This window comes from Juglans regia, chromosome 14 (assembly GCF_001411555.2).
Source record: "Juglans regia cultivar Chandler chromosome 14, Walnut 2.0, whole genome shotgun sequence".
In the NCBI taxonomy this organism is placed as follows: Eukaryota; Viridiplantae; Streptophyta; class Magnoliopsida; order Fagales; family Juglandaceae; genus Juglans; species Juglans regia.
This window is the reverse complement of record NC_049914.1, coordinates 17,953,591-17,975,393: the sequence shown is the minus strand read 5'-3', so window position 1 is coordinate 17,975,393 and position 21,803 is coordinate 17,953,591. Positions and strand designations below refer to the sequence as shown.

Genomic DNA, 21,803 nt, shown 5'->3' with positions numbered 1-21,803 from the left:
GGTCTTGCACACTAGAATAGTGTACATGGTTGCTACTATATCACCATGCGAGTGTCTCTCGCTTCCCCTCATACTGCTCTTTTCTGGTTTTAGACCGCTTTTTCGGCCTTTCTTGGGGCCTTCCTTCGACATGCCCTCCTCTTTCTGCCCTGGCCTGGCAGTCAAGGCAATCAACATATCCTTGACAATTACAAAGTCATCCGCCCGATCCATAAATCCTGCAAGGTGGATGGGGCTTTCCTCGCCAACTCGGCCATGAAAGAACACCTTGGCCAAATTCCTCCGAGTAGTGCTGCCAACATGATTTTCTCATCTTGGTTGTCGGCAATCATTCTTTCCTTATTGAGTCTCGCCAAATACAACTTCAGACTCTCGTCCTCCCTCTGCTTTATAGTCAACAAGTATGCTACTGGCCACCTCTGCCATCAGCTGGCCATAAATTGAGTGATGAACTGCCTTTCCAATTCCTCAAAACTCACGATTTTGCCTGGCTACAATGCTCCGAACCAACCTCGGGCTACTCCTTTTAATGTTAAAGGAAAATCCCTACTTGCAATCTCCCCTGGAAACCCATGGAGAGTAATGTAAGCTTTAAAAGTCTCCAAGTGCTCCACCGGGTCCTTAGAACCATCGTACATGTCTATTGACAGGATCTTGAATTTCATGGTAGCGGTACCACCATGATCTCCGAGTTGTATGGAAAGTTGGTGCTGGTTAGCAGCTGATCAACTGAAGGCGAGGTCCCTATCTTCATGGTCATTTCCTCGTATTTGTACATTAGATCATGATGCATCTTCTTTGTCTCATCGTTCTCCTAAGGTGCTCTACTAGTGCTAGCGCAGTGGGCCTCCATTTCCACCTCGTCGGCCTGACTGAGCATTGTGTCTTCTCTTGATGGCCCGTTCTTTGCCTTGAGAGCGTCATTCTCCTTCCGCAGCAATTCAACTTCGGTGGTGAGCTTCCTTACTACTTCCTCCATTTACACTAACCTTCGTTCCATGTTTTGCGATGTCTCTTCCTGATCTCTAGTTGCCTGAGATCGAGTGGTGGTGGGCATGTGAAAAGCATACTAATTTCAAGATAGTTGAATCACACAGATGACGCCAACTGTTAAGAACGTGTTTCACTGCTACGTACTCCCGATGTCCTGCAACCAAAGAGTTAGATGGCTAAGGGATTTGATGGGGCACCTCTAATGCCTAAGCCAGTAATGATATGAGTATTCTTAGAGCCAAATTATACCAGAGCTCATTAGCGTGCGTGAATTCTTTACATAGAGCTTTTGTCTTTTTAGGAACACTCAGACTAATTGATTTGCCCACTATTTGAAATTCGAACCCTAGAACATTTAGGCTATTTACTCACTTTGAATGAGTAAACATCCCAACCGTCTCAGGATAAGCAAGCGTTCATGTCCTTAACAAACTGGCATTGGCCCTATCGAGCCAGAGAGGTTTGAGCCTTGAGTGGAGTGGTTCGTCAGGCCACCATGACCTAGGACTATGGTTGCACCCCGTGAGCCCTTATGGTGGTATTAACCCAATGTTTTGAATACCATACCAGTGACCGTTTTGGTCGAGGCATTGAAACAAGATATTTCAGTATCGGTACCAGTTTGGATGCCAATTCAGAATAGTCTATATATGAATAAATTATATATATAAATATATATAAATTATATTTCAAAATAATAGTCTATATATGAATAAATTATATATAAACTATAAATAGTCTGGTTTAAATTGGGGGGTCAAAAATGAGCTTGCGATTTGAAGAAATGAAAAAAAAAAAAAAAAAGTAAAGGTCGAAATATCGATCGATATAGGTCGAAACGGTCAAAATTCTGACCAGTACGAAACTATACCCTTCTCTGTACCGGCTACGCCACAAAAACTGTATATTTCGACCGTATCGATTGATATGATACGAAATTTAAAACTTTGATTAAACCCCTTCTAATTATCCTGCAAAGTCTCATCATGCATTGTGCAATGAAACTTTTATACTAGATGCCCTTGGGCCTTTTGATAGAATTAATTAATGGCCCTCCTACTAGAGAAAGTGAATCTCATAAACCATCATTTATGTTTGAGTGAATATAACACGTAACGGAATTCAAACAAAAAAACACACGAAAATAAAACCAGCATACCTCTCGACCCATTGTTTAGCTTTTACACTCAAAGCTGTAGCATATACCAAACAAGTAAACAAAATCCCAGAACCCAAAAATAACAACAACAAAAAAATCTAAGCTTCATGGCAGTCCACAATTTTCTCAGATCAAAAAAAGAAAGAAAAGAAGAAGCGTATGAACGAAAAGCTGTTTTCACTGTTTCACATGCCTACAAAAAAAAAACCGTTTTCACAGAAAAATCCCCTAGAAAAGGATTTGAGAGAAATAATCTGTCGTCGCTGGAATCGATGTAATGAGAGAGAGAGTGCGTGTGTGACTGAGGGGAAGGGTGACTCTCGCAAATGGAAACATTAGTTTTTTTCTACAGTTTGAAGGTCTACAGTAAATATATGAGACCGCTTGTGTGTCTCTCTCATTGGAGGGTTTTTTTCTATAATACAACCCAATGGGCAATCATAATTAAATCTTAAGGTGGGTTTGGATGTTGAAGTGAGTTGAGTTGAGTTAAGTTGAGTTGAGATGATAAAATATTATTAAAATATTATTATTTATTATTATTATTATTTTAATATTTGAAAAAGTTGAATTGTTTATTATATTTTATGTTGAGATTTGAAAAAATTGTAATGATGAGTTGAGATGAACTCAATTTCCAAATGAAACCTTAATATCCAATTATAACTTAAATGTTTCGATATTTGCATCTTTATCGTATGCTGACCTGGATATGCATCCCGGTAAACAACTTTTTTTTTGTTTTTATATATAGAAAAAAACTTCATTTCATCGATGTATAAAAATTTTAAAATATGGTACAATAGTGTTAATCAATGAAAAGATGAACATTATTCTAGCAAATATGCATGTCTACAATATTGGATCATGCATGTCTAGTAAGTTGATAGACCACCTCATGATTAGCAACTACTGTTCAAATTGCAGCACATTCAGCTACATTATTGACTTCTTCCACCAAAAACAAACAATCACTTTTAATAAACAGATTAGGTATACCAATATTCAATCCTCTCAATAAAGCTACTGTTTCTACTTGCTCTGGTTCTAAATATACAGAGTCTACTCTTCCTACTTCCTATAAGAACTTCTCCCCACATGGTTCCTTAATTTATATAGATGATATCTTTTACCTATAGTATTAAAAATATAATAATTATATCTTGCAATGTTAGTATTTATATTATCAATATCAAAGGATAAAAAATTATTAAGTCTTCTCGAAATACAGTTGAGAATTTTATTTTTATTTTTTTTAACAGTTGAGAATTGAGAGGTGGGGTATTATAGCGATAGAAAAGTCCAAAAACTCCGCAGGACTGTAACTGTTTGATAATTACTCCTCACCGAACCCTCCTTTACAGGTCCAACAACCCTCTGCAGAGTCCAAAACTTCGCAGGACTGTAACTGCTTGGAGAGTAGAACGTGTAATGTGCCCGAAAGTAATGGAGTGTAGGGACTGGAAAGTAATGGAGTGCTCAGTGCAGTGAAAAGGCTGCAGTGTTGAAGGTGAAGGGCAGAAGGTTAATACGGTGTCGTTTTCTTTTAATGAATTGGTTGAATACGGTGTCGTTCTTCTACTTGTATTGGCAGTTATGTTAGTTAGCATACGGTGTCGTTTTCATATTCATTTCAGGAGATTAAACACAGTCGTGTTAATTCTTCCCATACATTGTATTCTCACAGATGCAGTATAAAGAGATAGCCATGAGTTGGGAATGAGGCCAGCTCTGGTATTTTAAGTGCTAATTCTCTTCTCTCTCTCTTTCATTTACTCTCTCTCTCTACTTCTTGATCATCTTTCTGGTGCCTACTCCCTCGAAGCAGTCATCACTACTATAGAAATCATTTACAGTACAAGGGCCCATCACAGAACGTTGCTCAGACCGATCCTCGTCTGTTTCGATCCCAGCCTTTGTCGCCAGAAAAAACCCGGAGTCACTGCAATGTCACCGTTCGGAACCTTCGCGGGGCTCTTTTTCCTCATCCTAGCCTTCTATTGTGGCACTGACCCTTTCAAGCACAGCGCAATCTCGCAATTCCCAGACTTTGAAGCCTACGCCGTTGAGATGCCACCTTGGTCCCAGGTCCCTACTGAGAGAGACACCCAGAACTTGCTCCAGAAATCCGAAATCAAGTTCCTCAACCAAGTCCAAGGCCCCGAGAGCATAGCGTTCGACCCTCTTGGCCGTGGACCTTATACCGGTGTCGCTGATGGGCGGGTCCTGTTCTGGGACGGTCAGTCTTGGACAGATTTCGCTTACACTTCATCCAACAGGTGAGTTCTTGCGATGGGGTTCTGTTTGTTTCGATGTTTTGAGTGTAGCGTTTGGAGTGAGAGGAATGTTTATAGACGTAATGCTACTAAATGGTAGTTTAATTGATAAAATGCTAAGTATCATGTTTATTGAAATATTAAAGTGTGTGGTTTATACATCATTTCTTTTTAATTATCATAAGCATTTCAACATCTACATTCCACACCATATCTGCGGGATGAAATTGCTCTGGATTCTGCACAGGAACTACTTCTTGGTGAATTCTTATTTAGGTTTGTGGTTATTTCCGTGAATGAATTCTTCAGAATACTCTTTTATCCTTCATCAAATTGGTTCTAGGCATTTCGGTGTTGGTGTTGGCTGTAAATAGTGATTATTGCATTGGAATGTTCTCTTACAACAGGTTTCTTGGAGAATTTATTGGCAGCCATATTCAGTAGTCTTCGTCTGTTGGTTCAGACCTAGTAAGAAAGCAAATTATAAGAAAATGTCTCATGAGATCACCTAATAAATGGCTCCATCTGATCGCTTCCATTATTGAAAGAACTGGTCTGAGCGTCTTTTTGCTAGTTTGTTAAAATATCTTTCCCAGTTGTGCTTGTAGTTATCTATCTTTGTAATAATACCTTTTAAAATGATAATTTCTTTTCCATCTATTATTTGGCATTCAGGTCAGAATTATGTAATCCAAAACCGTTGCCTTTGAGTTACTTGAAGAATGAGCACATATGTGGCCGGCCGTTGGGGCTTCGGTTTGACAAGAAAACAGGTGATTTATACATTGCAGATGCATATTTTGGGCTAATGAAGGTAGGACCAGAAGGTGGCTTGGCAATATCACTAACGACTGAGGCAGAAGGGGTGCCATTGAGGTTTACAAACGATCTAGACATTGATGATGAAGGGAATGTTTATTTTACAGATAGCAGCACTAAGTATCAGAGAAGGTAAGCCTTGATGCTATTCCCTTTAGGCTGCTGACACTCTCACATTTTGAAGTTGGCACTTCTTTTGATGTAAGTGAACTAGTCACATGTTTTTGGCCAATACTGAAGAGATCATTTATATTTAGTAACCAGTTTCAGTTTTGGTTTTAGGATTCAAAACTGGTTTATCCTTAGTTGTGTTTGGCAGATCCCCCTCCTCACTGCACCTCCACATGACCACCTAGGAGGGGGATCCCCCTCCTCAGTCCTCATGCCACCCTCACAGCTCCCTTGGAGGTGGATCTTCCCCCCATGCAGTGTGAGGAGGCAAATGCTCCCTAGTAGCTAGCACCACCCCCCAAGTTGAGTGACTTGGGGGCTGTTCAACCTTGCACCACGGAGGGGGTAGGGGCAGATTTCACCCCTGTGCCACTTCGTTTTCCTTTTGAATGTTGATCTATTCCATTTATATGAGTAGATGGAGTGACATGGACAAATGGTGAGATTTTGTTGGTTATATTGATTTTTTAGGACCATTAATGAAAAAACATGTGCCAATACAATCAAAACCAAAACTTGACCCCTAATGAATCAATCCTGTGAAAAAAAAATAAACCAAAACCTTTTGCCAAGCATGCCCATAATATCCCACCCACCCCTGAATCAATTCTTGTATAGTGGTGGCTTTCATCTTCCACTTTGCACATTTTTCACCTTTGTATTTGTATTTAAGGCACTTATCAGCTCTTGTAGGCAAATTATATTATAGTGACACGAGTTGGTGGTAGAATTTTCACGCACTCGTCTACCAAATTGTATGAATTTCTTAAGTTACTAGGTTAATCCTCAAAATCTCTATCGCGTTTTAATTATGAATGATTTAGAACTTAACAATATCAGAATTTTGCATATTATTCTTAAAATATACAAAAATGCATGTATAACTCTCTGTCAAGCGCATATTTGTAATATGCCCCAAAGTAAAAAATAAAAGTGCCTCCTTTTTTCTGTCCCATCGAATACTCAGATTTTATAAAAAAAACTTGTTAAATATCAACCAAGTGTGAAAAGTAGCCCCTCAAAAGTCTTGAATAAATGTTCCAAATATTAAGTTTGTCTTTAAATATCAAGCTTGCCTCTAAAATATCAAGATTGTCTCCTACAGCCCTTTTAATTATCTGTTTGTCTCCTGAGGCTTCTCCTATAAAAGGAGATCATTTGTAAATGAAATAGTGTGTGAGAAATACATAGAAGAGACCATTTGTAGAGATAGAGATAATCTTGTTAGAGTTTGTATATTTTGTACAAACACTTTGAAATCTATTGTTTCCGCTACAGTGGATGTAGGCAAATTGTCGAACCACTTACATATTGTCTCTATCTTGTGTTTGAGTGTGTTTCTGGGTGGTTTTGGTACAACAATTGGTATCAGAGCTTCAGTTTTGTGCTACCCAGAAAATTCAAGTTGATCCAAATCAACTTTTGACCACACCAGGAGGTTCGTCTCAACAAGAGGAGCACGTTGCCGCAAATGGAATAAAAAACGGACGTTGAAGGAGCTCACACATACTCCTAGAAGGTCGGAAGGTGCGATTCACTTGCCAACGGTCATCCAGAGGTTGAAGACGAGTGCAGTACACGCGCCCACATACCCCAACGCGCTACAAAGGTTGAAGACGCGTGAGTTACACACGCCCCCATGCACTCCAGAGGTTGAAGACGAGTGAGATACACGGGCCCAAGCTCCCCCCGCGTCTCCACCCGCTCCGCTACTGTTCCTGATCGATCTAGACCGTTTAAAATTTCAAATCTATTTTGGGCTTGATCTACGCCATTCGGAGTCTGATTTCGACGATCCAATAGTGCTTTCCAACTATTTGGATCATTCTAGACTCATCCGTACGGTTGAAATTTTCAAATTCATTTTTCAGAGGCAAGTAATATTTCAGATGGAATCAAAAGGAGAAATTGCAGGTGATGGAGCTCTAGAAATGCTAGTAGCTCTGGGCGTAGATCCATAGTGTCAAATGACAAATTTGAAGTTGAGAAATTCAATGGAACTGATAACTTTGGTATGTGACAATGTGAAGTCATGAACGTTTTGATCCAACAAGAGTTGGATATTACGCTGGAAGAGAAATCGGAGGACATGACAGAGAGGGATTGGAACAAGCTTAACCGACAAGCTTGTGGTACAATCCATTTGTGCCTTGCCAAAGATCAGAAGTATTTTGTCATGAGAGAGACAAAAGCAAGTGAACTTTGACGAAAATTGGAAGAAAAATACTTGACAAAAAGTATTGAGAGTCGCTTATACTTGAAGAAAAAGCTCTTCAGATTCCAATTGCGAGAATGTATGTCTATTTCCGAACATTTTAATAGTTTCAATCAGATACTTGCTAATTTGCAAAATTTAGATGTAGAAATCCAAGATGAAGATAAGGAGGCTTAACTTTATTAAATTCATTGCCTGATACGTATGAACATTTGATTACCATACTTTTGTATGAGAAGGAAAATATTAGTTTTAACGATGTATCTAGTGTTTTGATAAATAATGAGCACCACAGAAAAGATAAGGAGGTACAACTAAATACATCAAATGAAGCCTTTAAAGCAAGAGGGAGACCGAAGTCAAGGTGTCCAGAAAAGAAGAAGGATTCTCAATCGAGAACACGGGCCACATCACGTGGTTCATCAGTCGGCAGAAGACTCACCAAAGATGAACGTGTCTTTTGTCACAACAAAAGGCATTGGAAAAAGGATTGTCCCAAGCTAAAGGGGTAACAGAAGAACCAACCCTCCACAACCAATGTCGCCAGCAGAGATGAAGATGCAAATCTTGCCTTAACAGGTCTATTATTTATTTGTCATTCTGATGAATGGATAATGGATTTCGAGTGTACCTAGCACATGTGTCCCAATCGGGACTGGTTTACTAACTTCACAAAGAGTGATGGAGCAGTACTTATGGGCAACAATAATGCTTATAAGACTCAGGGAATAGGTAGCATCCGGCTGAAGCTGCATGATGGAACCGTCAGGACATTGACAGAAGTTCGATACGTTCCAGACTTGTGGAAGAATCTTATCTCACTTGTGACTATGGATTCAAATGGATTCAGAATCACTATAAAAGATGGAATTCTCAAGGTGGTAATGGGGATTCAGGTGACTATGAAGAGCTTAAAGCGAGAAAATTTGTGCTTCTTGCAAGGAAGTACTGTTAGTGGAAGAGCTTCCACAATCTGTGAGAAGCTAGATGAGACTGATGTTGACACCACCAAGCTTTGCCACATACTTATGGGACACGCAAGAGAAAAAGCTTTGCAAACACTTGTAAAGCAAGGCTTACTCAAAGGTGCCAAGACTGGTAAATTTTCTTTCTGTGAAAACTGTGTATTAGGGAAGCAGATGCGGATCAAGTTCGGAACCACAGTCCATAGTACACAGGGGATACTTGACTATATACACTCTGATGTTTGGGAACCTACCAAAAATGCATCTTTGGGAGGTAAACACTGGTTTGTAACGTTTGTTGATGATTATTCTCGTTGTGTATGGGTGTACACAATGAAGCATAAAGATGAAGTGTTGAAGATCTTCCTTGATTGGAAGAAAATGATCGAGACTCAAACTGGGAGGAAGATCAAGTGGCTCAGATCAGATAATGGAGGTAAGTACACTTTAGACCCCTTCATGGAAGTATGCCTTAAAGAGGAAATTGTAAGACACTTCACTATACGAGGAACACCGCAAAAAAAAAGGTGTGGCAGAACGGATGAATTGTACTTTGCTAGAGTAAGTACGGTGTATGTTACTGGAAGCTGGATTCAGTAAACAATTTTAGGCTGAAGCTGTGACGTATGCCTGCCACCTCATCAACCGATTACCCGCAGTTGCCAATGGCAGGAAGACACCCATTGAAATATGGAAAGGTACACATGCTACTGATTATAACTCTTTACATAGTTTTGGATGTCCAACTTACTATCATACTAAAGAAAGTAAGCTTGATCCTAGAGCTAAGAAAGCAAAATTCTTAGACTTAAGTACTGGTGTAAAAGGGTATAGACTCTGGTGCATAGAGTCAAAGAAGGTAATAGTCAGTAAAGATGTTACATTCAACGAGTCTGAGATGCTCGAGTCGCATGAGCATAAAGACTCCCATGAAGGCAGCCATGATAGCAAAGCACCTTGTGAGTCGCAGAAGGTGAAGTTTATTATACCAAAAGAATCAGGAGTCGCTAATGAAGAGATTGGGCAACTTGAGGTTGATAGTCCAGTCATGATATCTCCAAGCCAACCTGAATCAATTCCAACAAACAGGCCGAGAAGAGAGACGCATTTACCAGCACGTTACGTAGACTTTGTGACGTATTCACTTCCAGCTGAAGGCGATCAGATCCCAACCACTTACAAAGAAGCCATACAGTCTAGCGAAAAGACTGAATGGAAAAGTGCAATGAGCGAGAAGATGTAGTCTCTTCATAAGAACCAGACATGGGAGCTTGTGCCTTTTCAAAAGGAAAGAAATCAATTGGTTGTAAGTGGGTTTTCAATTAAAAAGATGATCAAGCTGCTAAAAGTGAGATGCGATTCAAAACTAAATTGGTAGCCAAGGGCTATGCTCAGACAAAGGGAATTGACTATAGTGATCATGACGTGAAGACAGCTTTCTTACATGATGATCTGGAGGAGGAGATTTATATATCTCAACCGGAAGGTTTTAAAGAAGCTGGTAAAGAAAAATTGGTTTGCAATCTGAAGAAATCTCTCAATGGTTTGAAGCAGTCACCTCGACAATGGTTCAAACGTTTTGACCGCTTCATGATTGACTTGAAATACACTCGTTGCCGATACGATCACTGAGTGTATTTCGAACAACTCGCAGATGGATCTTTCATATATTTGCTTTTATATGTAGATGACATGTTGATTGCATGTAAAAACAAAGTGGAGATAGATCGATTGAAAGCTCAATCGAGTCAAGAGTTTGAAATGAAAGATCTAGGAGAAGCATTTAGAATATTGGGGATGGAGATTAACAGAGATAGAGTGAAAAGCAAAGTTCACCTCACTCGAAGCAGTATATGGAGAGAGTACTACAACGTTTCAACATGAACTCGAAGACAAAGCTAGTAAGTATCCAATGGCCCCATATTTCAAGCTCAGTGCATTGCAGTCTCCTAAAAGTGATGAAGAGCGGGACTAATAAAAAATGTCCCGTATGCAAGTGTTATGGGAAGCTTAATGTATGCCATCATGTGTACATGGCCTGATATCTCCCAAGCCGTCAGCTAGTCAGCCGATATATGCATAATCCTAGAAAGACACATTGGCATGCGGCTAAATGGATTCTACAGTACATTCTAGGGACTGTAGATCTTGATTTGAAGTTCGAGAAGAGTGAAGATAGTCTAGTAACTGGATATATTGACTCAGACTATGCTAGTGATCATGACAAACGACGATCGACAACTGGATATGTGTTCACTATGGCTAGAGGACCAATTAGTTGGCGATCTATTTTGCAATCTACAATTGCACTATCCTCAACATAGGCTGAATACATGGCTGTGACAGAAGCCGTGAAAGAAGTCATTTGATTATAGGGAATGATAGCAAATTTGGGCTTTAAACAACAAGAGGTTACCTTTTACTGTAACAGTCAGAGTGCAATTCATCTGGCCAAGAATCAAGTGTATCATTTTCGAACAAAACATATAGATGTCCGTTTTCACTTTATATGTGAGATATTAGATGAATGGGACATTCTACTTTAGAAAGTTAGCACTGAAGACAATCCACCAGATATGTTGACGAAAGTCGTCACAGGGATCAAATTCCAACACTGTTTGGAATTGATCAATATCTCACACTGCTAAGCACCTTCAGGTGCGTTGGTGCCTTAAAGCACATTTGATAGCAGAAATCTCATGACAGATATAATGAGTATTTCAATGAGAGGGTAAAATCATTTGAAAGAAACAACAATTTGCAGCAGCTTAATATGGCACATATGAGTGGAGGGGGTGATTGTTAAATATCAACCCAAGTGTGAACAATAGCCCCTCAGAAGTCTTGAATAGTTGCTCTAAATATCAAGCTTGTCTCCTATAGCCCCTTTTGTAACGCCCCGGTCCCGGATGGGTCAGAGAGTTACCTCTTAACACTTAAAATCATATCTCATTGTACAAATGTAAACTCCAATTCCTCATTTAATCATATACCTTATTGTTTTAAACCATCTACTCCAAAATAAATAACTAAGATTACGAAGAAATCTCAAAATAAAAAGTCAACTTCCCAAAGTACTGAGTCAACAGAACGAAACTATTCCATAAAATTCCCCAATATCAAATACCCTCTTTGTATATATAATAGACTATGACCACAAGCCTTACCCATGCTTCCTATTCTTGAACCTCCGCTGAAGTATCCAAAATATCTGAAAAATATTATGGATATAAGGGGTGAGTACGTGCAAGTCATGGACGAAAGGAACACTATGGTGAAAAAAAGAAATATAGACGCAAAGAAAGAAAGAAAAAAAATAAACATGCGGGTAGAAAAATAAAATAAACAAAAATAAATAAATAACAAAATAAATAAATAATCAAAAAAAAGAGTTTGGTTGGATCCGGGTGTTACACCTTTAATTGTATGTTTGTCTCCTGAGGCTTCTCCTATAAAAGGAGATCATTTGTAAACGAAATAGTGTGTGGGAAATACATAGAAGAGGCCATTTGTAGAGTTAGAGATAATCTTGTTAGAGTTTGTATATTTTATACAAACACTTTGAAATCTATTGTTTCCGCTATAGTGGACGTAAGCAAATTGCCGAACCACTTACATATTGTCTCTATCTTGTATTTGAGTGTGTTTCTGGGTGGCTTTGATACAACAAAACTATCAACAAATTTCTTGATCCTGAATTTTTTACTTTCCTGGTTTAACTATCAATGAATTCCAAAGACTATCAATCAGCAGGTCATTGGTATACATCATTCAAGACTATTTCTGTCAAGTTCTTAGGGCGTCCCTGATTGATCCTTCCCACCCACTCTTATTATGTTATGGAGAACTCCTACGTGTTTCTGCTGCCTTATTTAATAATCTCCAGGCGTTATTTTTTTTAACAGGAGGGAGCCGCTATGCATTAGTGTTAACATGGTTATCTCATGCAGGAACTTCTTGCAGTTGATTTTTTCTGCGGAGAATACTGGGAGGGTTCTGAAATACAATCCAACAACTAAGGAAACCAGTGTCCTTTTGAGGAATCTCCAATTTCCAAATGGGGTGTCCTTGAGCAAGGATGGTTCCTTCTTTGTCTTTTGTGAAGGATCCATTGGCAGGTGAGCTAACCTTCTTAATTGTAGGTTTTCCCAAGTCAATATTGAGGATTCTGTTTATGAACTTACCACCCTTAACAAACGTATAGGTCATATCTGCATGTAGAGTCTACTTGAGAATTGAGATCGGCCCTCATTTTGCTCTACACTTTTTCATGTCTTTGTCTTTCTGTTTTATTGCTTGCCATTAATCGCAAATATATCGGGCTGGTTTGATTGAAGCGATCTCGCCTTATGACTCTAGAGAGCAAGTTTCAACTTGGAACTTGCAACAGATGTTTCGCAGAAAATATGTCCAAATATTGTTTTCTATATGCTGTGAGTTGACCAAGAGTACCTTTCTATTCTATTGATAGAACTGAATGATTTCAAAGTTGTTTGGTGTGTATGCTCCAAATAACTTCCTGGGAACCTCTTTCGCTCAATTAAAGCTATTCTCATCAGAAGTAATTATTGCTGTTTTCTTTTAGTTATTGACGAATTCTTGTATGATCTTTGATCATGCAGGTTACGAAAGTATTGGTTGAAAGGTGAGAAGGCAGGGACATCAGAGGTACTAGCAGTCCTGCCCGGATTTCCTGACAATGTCAGGACCAACGAAAAGGGTGACTTTTGGGTGGCAATCCACTCTCGACGATCCATATCTACTTATGTCTACGCACTATACCCAAAAATCAGAAAATTTGTCCTCAAGCTTCCAATTCCTGTGAAAATTCAGTTCATGCTTCACGTTGGGGGCCGGCTCTATGCAGCAGTTGTCAAATACAGCCCAGAGGGTAAGCTTTTGCAGATATTGGAAGACAGTCGGGGGAAAGTTGTCAAGGCAGTAAGTGAAGTGGAGGAAAAGGATGGGAAACTATGGATGGGGAGTGTTCTGATGCCTTTTGTTGCAGTTTACAACTTGGCTTAAGAAGCCAAAGAATCGACTTTCTGGTAAGGGCCATCGTTGCCAATGCTAGAGGTAGCTACAGCCCCCCCACCCTCTCGTTTTCTTCTCTCTTTTACTTTTCTTCCCTTGTTTTGCACTTCTGAAGAATCAGTGCTCTTAGGGGCATGGACTAGAATTATGATTATCAGATTTCGATGGATACTTGATGACACATGTCTTACTTTGTAGTCCACATATTTGCTACCGAAAATGGTAGGAAATACATAGTTACTAAGCGAAGTCGCGGTAAAGCATCTCTGCTTTCACTCAACTAATGATGTTTAATCCTAAAACTTTAATCACAAATCACTTTTTGGTCTCATTGTGATTCAATAGATTAAATAATAGTTAGCTAGAGAATTGCAAGCATTAAGAACAAGAAATAAACACTCAATTATGAAAATATTGAAAATAAAATAACTTGGAATATAAACTCTATGTTCAATGCTAGGCTACATCAAAACTCTAGAAAATAGAATTAGTTCATAATGGAATTAAAAATAATAAAACTGATGCTCTTCGTTGAAGTCGGTTGATGAAGCATACAAATCTCGCCTCTGCCCTCCAGTTCCACCTTCTCGGAAGAATACTTCAAAAATAAATTCTAGAACTCTAAACTCAGACTCGAAAACATAAACACTCTCAACTCCAATTCAAAACTCGAACCCCCTATTCATCCCACAAGTCGAGATTAAATAGATGTCAAAATTCAAATCTAGAAACAAGATAACTGCAGCTACAATCTAACCTAAAAATCTAGAAAATAATTTCTAAAGATAGATGTTAACATAAAGGAAAATTTATCACAAGAATAAGCGAATTATCTAAAATGGAAGATTCAGTGATATGCGGCTTGAATTGCGAAGTTAAGAAGGATTTGTTAGCCTATAGATTGATTTCAGAACTTGGATTTGGTGGTCAGCAGCAGAATGATCCTGGTCAAGAGGAATTATCCCACCGGGTAGATGCCATGTGCGCTGAATATAACTGGCGTGGAGGTCACAACTGAACGGGCGTGGAGGTCACAAGGACCACATAGCCCTCTCCTCGCCTACCGAGTGGAAAAACTTTCAACCGGGATGAAAGACTCCTCTCACATTTTCTAGTTGTTGCCTAAGATGTTGTTTAGGTTGGTCTTTTAAGCTGGTCGTTTAAACTAGTAGCCCAATCTAACCACATAGCCCTCTCCTCGCCTACCGAGTGGAAAAACTCCCAACCGGGATGAAAGACTCCTCTCACCTTTTCTAGTTGTTGCCCAATATGTTGTTTAGGTTGGTCTTTTAAGTTGGTCGTTTAAACTAGTAGCCCAATCTAACACCTAGAATCTTGTCGCCAAGTCTTCGTGCCTTCTGGTCGTGAGTTTCCTCGCCTACCAAGAGGTAAGTATTCTGGCCTTTGAGTGAGAGGAATCTCTTTGCTACCCACGGGATAAGGCTCATTGCCCAAATCTCATCGGCTCTCTTTAAATCTCACTTCCTCTCATCGGTGTGGATCCGTAGTCTCATCTTTTGTACCAAAATGCTCTCTTTTTGCATTAAATCTTCTCATTCCTTTAAATCTAAGAAAATAAATAAAATATGTAGAAATAAAATAAAATAAATAATATTGAAGGGAAAATGAGACTTTTCATAAATAAAATAGTGATAAAAATCACATAAAAATAACACTTATCAAATACTCCTAAACTTAAACTTTGCTCGCCGAGTAAAGAAGAAAATGTTTGAGGCTTTGCAAATCATTAAATATTTTACATGTGATAGTAGAGATTGATTCGATGGTGGTTATTTCTTGGTGGAATAGAGGGCGATGTGGTGTTTGGTACCTAGAGGAGTTTTGGGAAGAGCTTGTTGGTTTGACTCGTACTCTCAATTGTCGTTTCCAGCATGTGTTCCGTCAAGGTAATAAATTGTCGGATTGGTTAGCAAAGGAGGGTGCCTCAGACGTAGAATTGGTTACTCTAATAATTGTAACATGCCTCAGATTCTTAGAGGATTGCTCTGGTTGGACTTCTCCAGCCTTCCCTCTTTAAGGTGTTAGTAGCCTTTTTTTTTTTTTGGTTTTGCTTACCTTATTTTGATTTATAGGTTTATTTAGTTTGTTTTCTTGGTTGTGCTCTTGTTGGGTTTTTTCTCCCATTGGCCAGTGAAGGTTTTATGAATAAATTTGGGAAAGGGTCACTATTGGACATATGACTTCCGGCTCTTAATTAAAAAAAAAAGACAATTAAAACAAGAATTGATTTGATTCACAAAAATTATTGCTTCAAAGATTGTATAAACTCTATAATTCAAACGAATCATTCAAGATCAATCAAACCCAAAAGTTAATTCAAAACTCAATTCCACCGCATTATCCATCTCCACATTCATGCATACCCATCATTCTCACTTCATCATTAACTCCCCAAATAGTTTTATGCAAACAAGTAAATAGATAATGGATCTCTAAAAACTCCATAGGCTTGCTTTTAAAATCACTCTCCACTAATGTAAAACATAAACTATCACCAGGGATCAATAGGTCTTCATTAAACTTGTAATGTAAGGCTAGTGTAAGGGCTGCAAAGAAAATATAGGATTCAAACAAAACAAGAGAACTTAAGTTTGAACACTAACAGAATAAATAGAGCATTCTCACTTCTAACACAAACATCTCTTCTCAATTTTTGTAAATCTCTCAACATATCTCTCTTTATTGCACTTCCAAGTATCTCTTTCTTTACCCCTCTATTTGGTAGGTCAGACATTTTTTTTTTTTCTTTTTTGTGGAAATATTCCATACTTTTTCAATTGTCTTTGTGGATGACTCTCGTCGACCTTTTCTTGTTGGCTACATAGTAGACGACTTGACTCTTCACATCCCCAAACTTATGATTTTGAAAATATTGCTATATTTAACTTTATTTGTAGACATTCTACCTCTCTTGCCTTTCATGCTCTTGTGAGTCTATGACTTTGTGTAAACTTAGTTCTCTTGAAAGATAAGGAAATCAGTATTTAACCTCAAATAGGTAGAGAATATGAGGTTTACAAGAAAGAAAAATATAAGGCCAAAATATATTTCAATAAAGGTCAAAGGGGCGACTAGAGATAAAGATAATAAATAGGTAAGCTTGAAAGGCTCAATCGATCCAAAGAATGCCTTAATCATTACCACAGTAATATTTTGTCTAAGATTTCGCCTTGAGTGTAATCAAACAAGTTCTAGAGTGAGTTGAGACTATAAATTCACAAAATTCACATAAAATTTCTCTAGGTACTCAAAACACTTAATGATCATAAGAAGCATTCATTGAGCCTAGAAAATATCAAATTAAGTAAGACCAAGTAAACAATTAACAACTAGACTTAAGTAATGAGAATTTTTCCTAAAACTTATAATCAATTTCAATCATATTCTTATCATAGGCTTTTTTTATTCATCAAACCATACTTTTTAATCATCATTATTATTATTATTTTATTTTTTATATAAATAAAATAATATATTTTCTCCCCAAACTTAAATATCACATTATCCTCAATGGAAAAAAGAAAGAAAAATTAAAGCAAAGAATGAGAGAATGTAAGAGATGCTCCTTTGATTTTTTTTTTTTTTTTTTTTTGGTATTCCAATTGAATTTTTTCCTTAAAGGTGCAGCCGTGTAGTCCTTGGAGATCTCATCGCCTCTTCGTTCTTACAAGATAAAAAAAAAAGAGAGAATAATATTAAGCAAAAATAAAACTTAATAAAATAAAACTTGGGTTGCCTCCTAAAAGCACTTTATTTAAATTCTGTAACTAGACATTGTCCTCTAATCATTTATTACTAGCGAGATCGATGAAACATTTTTTTGAGTTAAAGTCTCCATCCATATAGGGTTTTAATCTCTGTCCATTTACTTTAAATGTGTCTTTTGTCTTGTTATGATTTTTAACCGCCTCATAGGGAAAGACACGGGTCACACAAATGGTCCCAACAATAGAGAGTGCAACTTTACAGGGAAGAGTCGAAGTCTTGAGTTAAATAATAGAACTTTTTGCTCGACTTCGAATTCCCTTCTCGGAATAGGCTTATTGTATCATCTTTTAGTTTTATCTTTTTAAATCTGAGCATTCTCATAAGCATCATTGCGACACTCATCCATCTTGTTGAGCTGCAGTATTCTCTTCTTGCCAGCCACTTATAAATCAAAGTTTAGTGTTCTCATCGCCCAATAGGCTCTGTGTTCTACCTCCACAGGTAGATGGCAGGCTTTTCCATAAACGAGTCGATAAGGTGACATCCCGATCGGTGTTTTGAATGTTGTCTGATAGGCTTATAACGCATCATCTAACATTTTCGTCCAATCTGTCTAAAAGACACTCACTGTCTTCTCCAGTATGCACTTCAGCTCCCGATTAGATACCTCGACCTGGCCGCTCGTTTGAGAGTAGTATGATGTCACCATGTGATGGGTAACGTCATATTTAGTCAGTAGCACTTCAAATTGGCGATTGCAAAAATGCTTCCTACCATCACTGATTATGGCCCTCGGCGTGCCAAATCAAGAAAAAATGTTCTTCCACAAGAAATTCACTATGACCCTCGCATCATTGGTTGGCAAGGCGACCGCTTCCACCCATTTGGAGACATAATCTACAACAACCAAAATAAATTTGTTAGAATATAAGGATGGAAAAGGACCCATGAAATCTATACCCCTAACATCAAATAATTCAATCACTAAAATATTGTTTAAAGGCATCTCATGTGTTGATCTGATGTGTTGATCTGGATGAAGAATGACAGTGGGAATTTTTCGACCAAATCCGCTTGGGATTATATTCGTGTTCAAGGATCTAGTATGGAGTGGCATCCTTGGGTATGGCATAAATTACTTCCACTTAAAGTTTCGGTTTTAATGTGGAAGGTGTGGTTCATGGCATTAAGTGTTGATAATCGTCTTCGACGCATTGGGATCCAGATAGTTTCTCGTTGTGATTGTTGTGATGAAGGTAATTATGAAGACCAAGATCATGTGTTACTTACAGGTGAATTTGCATCGGCTTTATGGCATTTCTATGGATCTATTTTTGGTATTCCTATTGGTCGTACTTGGAGGGAGACGGTACAAATTTGGTTTCGAATGGCATCTTTTAATTCTCAACTGGGAATAATAGTGGGGATTTTACCATCTATTATTACTTGGCATCTATGGACTAGACGTTGCGCTGCGCGTATGGAGGGAAGGTTCCAGTCTATTTTTTCGGTTCGGCTTTCTATTAGTAGATGGATGGGAGTTGTAGTTCGAGATATGAAAAAGGTTAGGAATTGTTCCAGACATGATTCACAGGTTTTACAGTCATTGAATATTCCTGTTTTGGTTCCTATTAGAAAGCATTTACAACCAGTGGCTTGGCAAAAGCTAGCTCATGGGTGGTTTAAATTGAATACAGATGGGAGTAGTCTGGGTAATCCTGGTTGTTCAGGGGTGGGCGGTATCATTAGGAATGATCATGGTCTTATGGTTTATGCTTTTAATTCTTCTATTGGTATCGGTACAAGTAATAGAGCGGAGTTGTTAGCTGTTCTTCAGGGGCTCAAGGCATGTAAGGATTTGGGGATTAATTTTGTGGAAATTGAATTAGATTCGCAAGAGGTGATTTCATGGTGGAATAGGAGAAGGTGTGGTGTGTGGTATTTAGAAGATTTTTGGGAAGATACGTTGGCTCTCATGGATTCTATGGTGTGCGTTATTCGTCATGTTTATAGAGAATGAAATAAAGTTGCGGATTGGTTGGCTCGGAGTGGTGCGTCGGGTCTTAATTCAGAGTGGAGATTTGTTAGGGAGGTGCCTAGGGTGCTTCGTGGTTTAATCCGTTTGGATAATTTGGGTTTGCCTTCTTTACGTTATCGTTAGTGTCTTGTTCGTGTGTAATGTTTGTCCGTTTTAGTAGGTTTGTTATTTTGTTGTGTAATTTTGACATCTGGTAATATTCTTTGTAATACTAGGTGTCGGTCTGTAACCACGGTATTCCTCCGCCACAAGTGAGGGTTATTAATAAAATTTTGGACGGGGTCACTCATGGACAAGTGACTTTGGCTCTTCTATAAAAAAAAAATGTTTCCTAGAAATGTTGCCAACCCTTTGACAATGATCACATAAATTAAAAAAATTAAAAGAGTCTTTAAAAATAGTCGGCCAATAAAAGCCGCATTGTAAAACTTTCGCTGCTGTTTTTGCCTACCAAAGTGGCCGCCCACTTCCAATGAGTGGCAATGTCTGAGTTGCCATCTCCTTCTCAGGCACACATCTCCCGATTATCTGGTCCGTGCAGTGCCGAAACAGAAAAGATTCCTCCCAAAAATAATATTTCAAGTCAGAGAAGAACTTATTCTTTTGTTAATATGTCATTTCAGTCAGTAGAATTTTGGACACCAAATAATTTACCATGTTGGCATACCATGGAACAAATTGTATAGCCATTAACTACTCGTCCGGGAAGGTCTCATTAATTGGAAAATTTTCCTCGCCAGCTGGCTCTTTAAGCTCAAGGCGAGATAAGTGGTCGACCACTACATTCTCGGTACCTTTCTTATCTTTTATTTTCAAATCAAACTCTTGCAGTAGCAGAATCCATCTTCGACAGTACGTATTTAAGTGTTAAGTGATCAGTGTAGACAACCACCTTCAAACTTATCAAATAAAAATGAAATTTTTCAAAGGCAAACACAACTGCTAACAATTCTTTTTCAGTAGTAGCATAATTAATTTGAGCTTCTATTAAGGTCCGACTTGCATAATAAATAACATGAAAAATTTTATCTTTTCTCTGTCCTTAAACAGCCCCTATAGCATAATCGCTAGCATCACACATTAATTCAAAAGGTAAATTCCAATCCAGTGCTACTATGATAAGTGTTGAAATTAATTTTTTTTTAATGTTTCAAAAGCATGCAAGCATTCATCATAAAATTTAAACCGAGTATCTTTAATCAACAGAGCGCATAGAAGTTTAGTAATTTGGAAAAAATCCTTGATAAACTGACGATAAAATCCGACGTGACCCAAGAAACTCATCATGCCCTTCACATTGGTCGGTGGTGGGAGTTTGTCAATAACTTCTATCTGTGCTTTGTCGACCTCGATTCCCTTGAAGGAAATGTGGTGGCCAAGTACTATTCTCTCATTGACCATGAAGTGGCATTTTTTCCAATTTAAAAAAAGATTTTTCTCATTGCATCTCTGCAAAACTAAAAATAAATTAGATAAATAGTTATCAAAAGAGTGACCAAAAACCGAGAAATCATTCATGAAGACTTCTAAAACTTTTTCCACCATGTTCGAGAAGATAGACATCATGTATCTTTGAAAAGTGGCTGGCGCATTGTAAAAACCAAAAGGTATGCGCCTATATGCAAAAGTGTCGTAAGGACAGGTGAAAGTGGTCTTCTCTTGATCCTCAGGTGCAATGGCTATTTGATTGTAACCGGAATATCCATCTAGAAAACAGTAGTAGGCATGGCCGGCAAGTCTTTCTAGCATTTGATCAATAAAAGATAAGTGAAAATGGTCTTTCTGAGTTACATCATTCAGTCTTCAATAGTCTATGCATACTCGTCATCCTGTGACCGTCATCGTCGGTATGAGTTCATTGTTATCATTCTTGATCATGATTATCCCTCATTTCTTTGGGACAACTTGCACTTGACTTACCCATACACTATCTGAGATTGGATAGATGATCTTGGCATCTAAAAGCTTCAATACTTCTTGCATTGATGGGTTCAGTCTCCTTTAAGGTTGGACGATTAGTTTAAAATTATCCTCCATTAAAATGTTGTGCATGCAAGTTGAAGGACTAATTCCTTTGATGTCCGAGATGGTCTAATTCCTTTGATGTCCAAGATGGTACAACCCAAGGCCATTTTGTGTTCCCGCAAGACTCTCAGCAACTTCTCTTCCTCTACATCACTTAAGGAACTGTTAATAATGATTGAAAAAGTAGAGTCCTGGCCTAAGAATGCGTACCTTAAATTTGATGGAAGTAGTTTGAGTTCAAGCCTAGGTAGTTCCTTGGTGACGTTGGCTGATTCCACTTTCGGTTTTATTGAAGGAGAAAGGGAAGGTGCAGCTTTCAAATATCTCTCACACTCCTTAACCTTTTCATCTTCTTATTCAATAGACGTAGAGTGAGTAA

At 38.3% G+C, this 21,803-nt stretch overlaps 1 protein-coding gene across 1 annotated transcript; it reads left to right on the top strand.

Moving 5' to 3' along the window:
- The first annotated feature begins 3,822 nt into the window (after nucleotides 1-3,822).
- Nucleotides 3,823-13,911, top strand: LOC109014002 (protein STRICTOSIDINE SYNTHASE-LIKE 3-like). Its single transcript, XM_018996297.2, has 4 exons — nucleotides 3,823-4,431; nucleotides 5,104-5,379; nucleotides 12,549-12,716; nucleotides 13,221-13,911. Exons 1-4 carry the CDS (start codon nucleotides 4,100-4,102, stop codon nucleotides 13,621-13,623), a joined length of 1,179 nt encoding a protein of 392 aa, XP_018851842.1. The 5' UTR covers nucleotides 3,823-4,099; the 3' UTR covers nucleotides 13,624-13,911.
- Nucleotides 13,912-21,803: the final 7,892 nt, after the last annotated feature.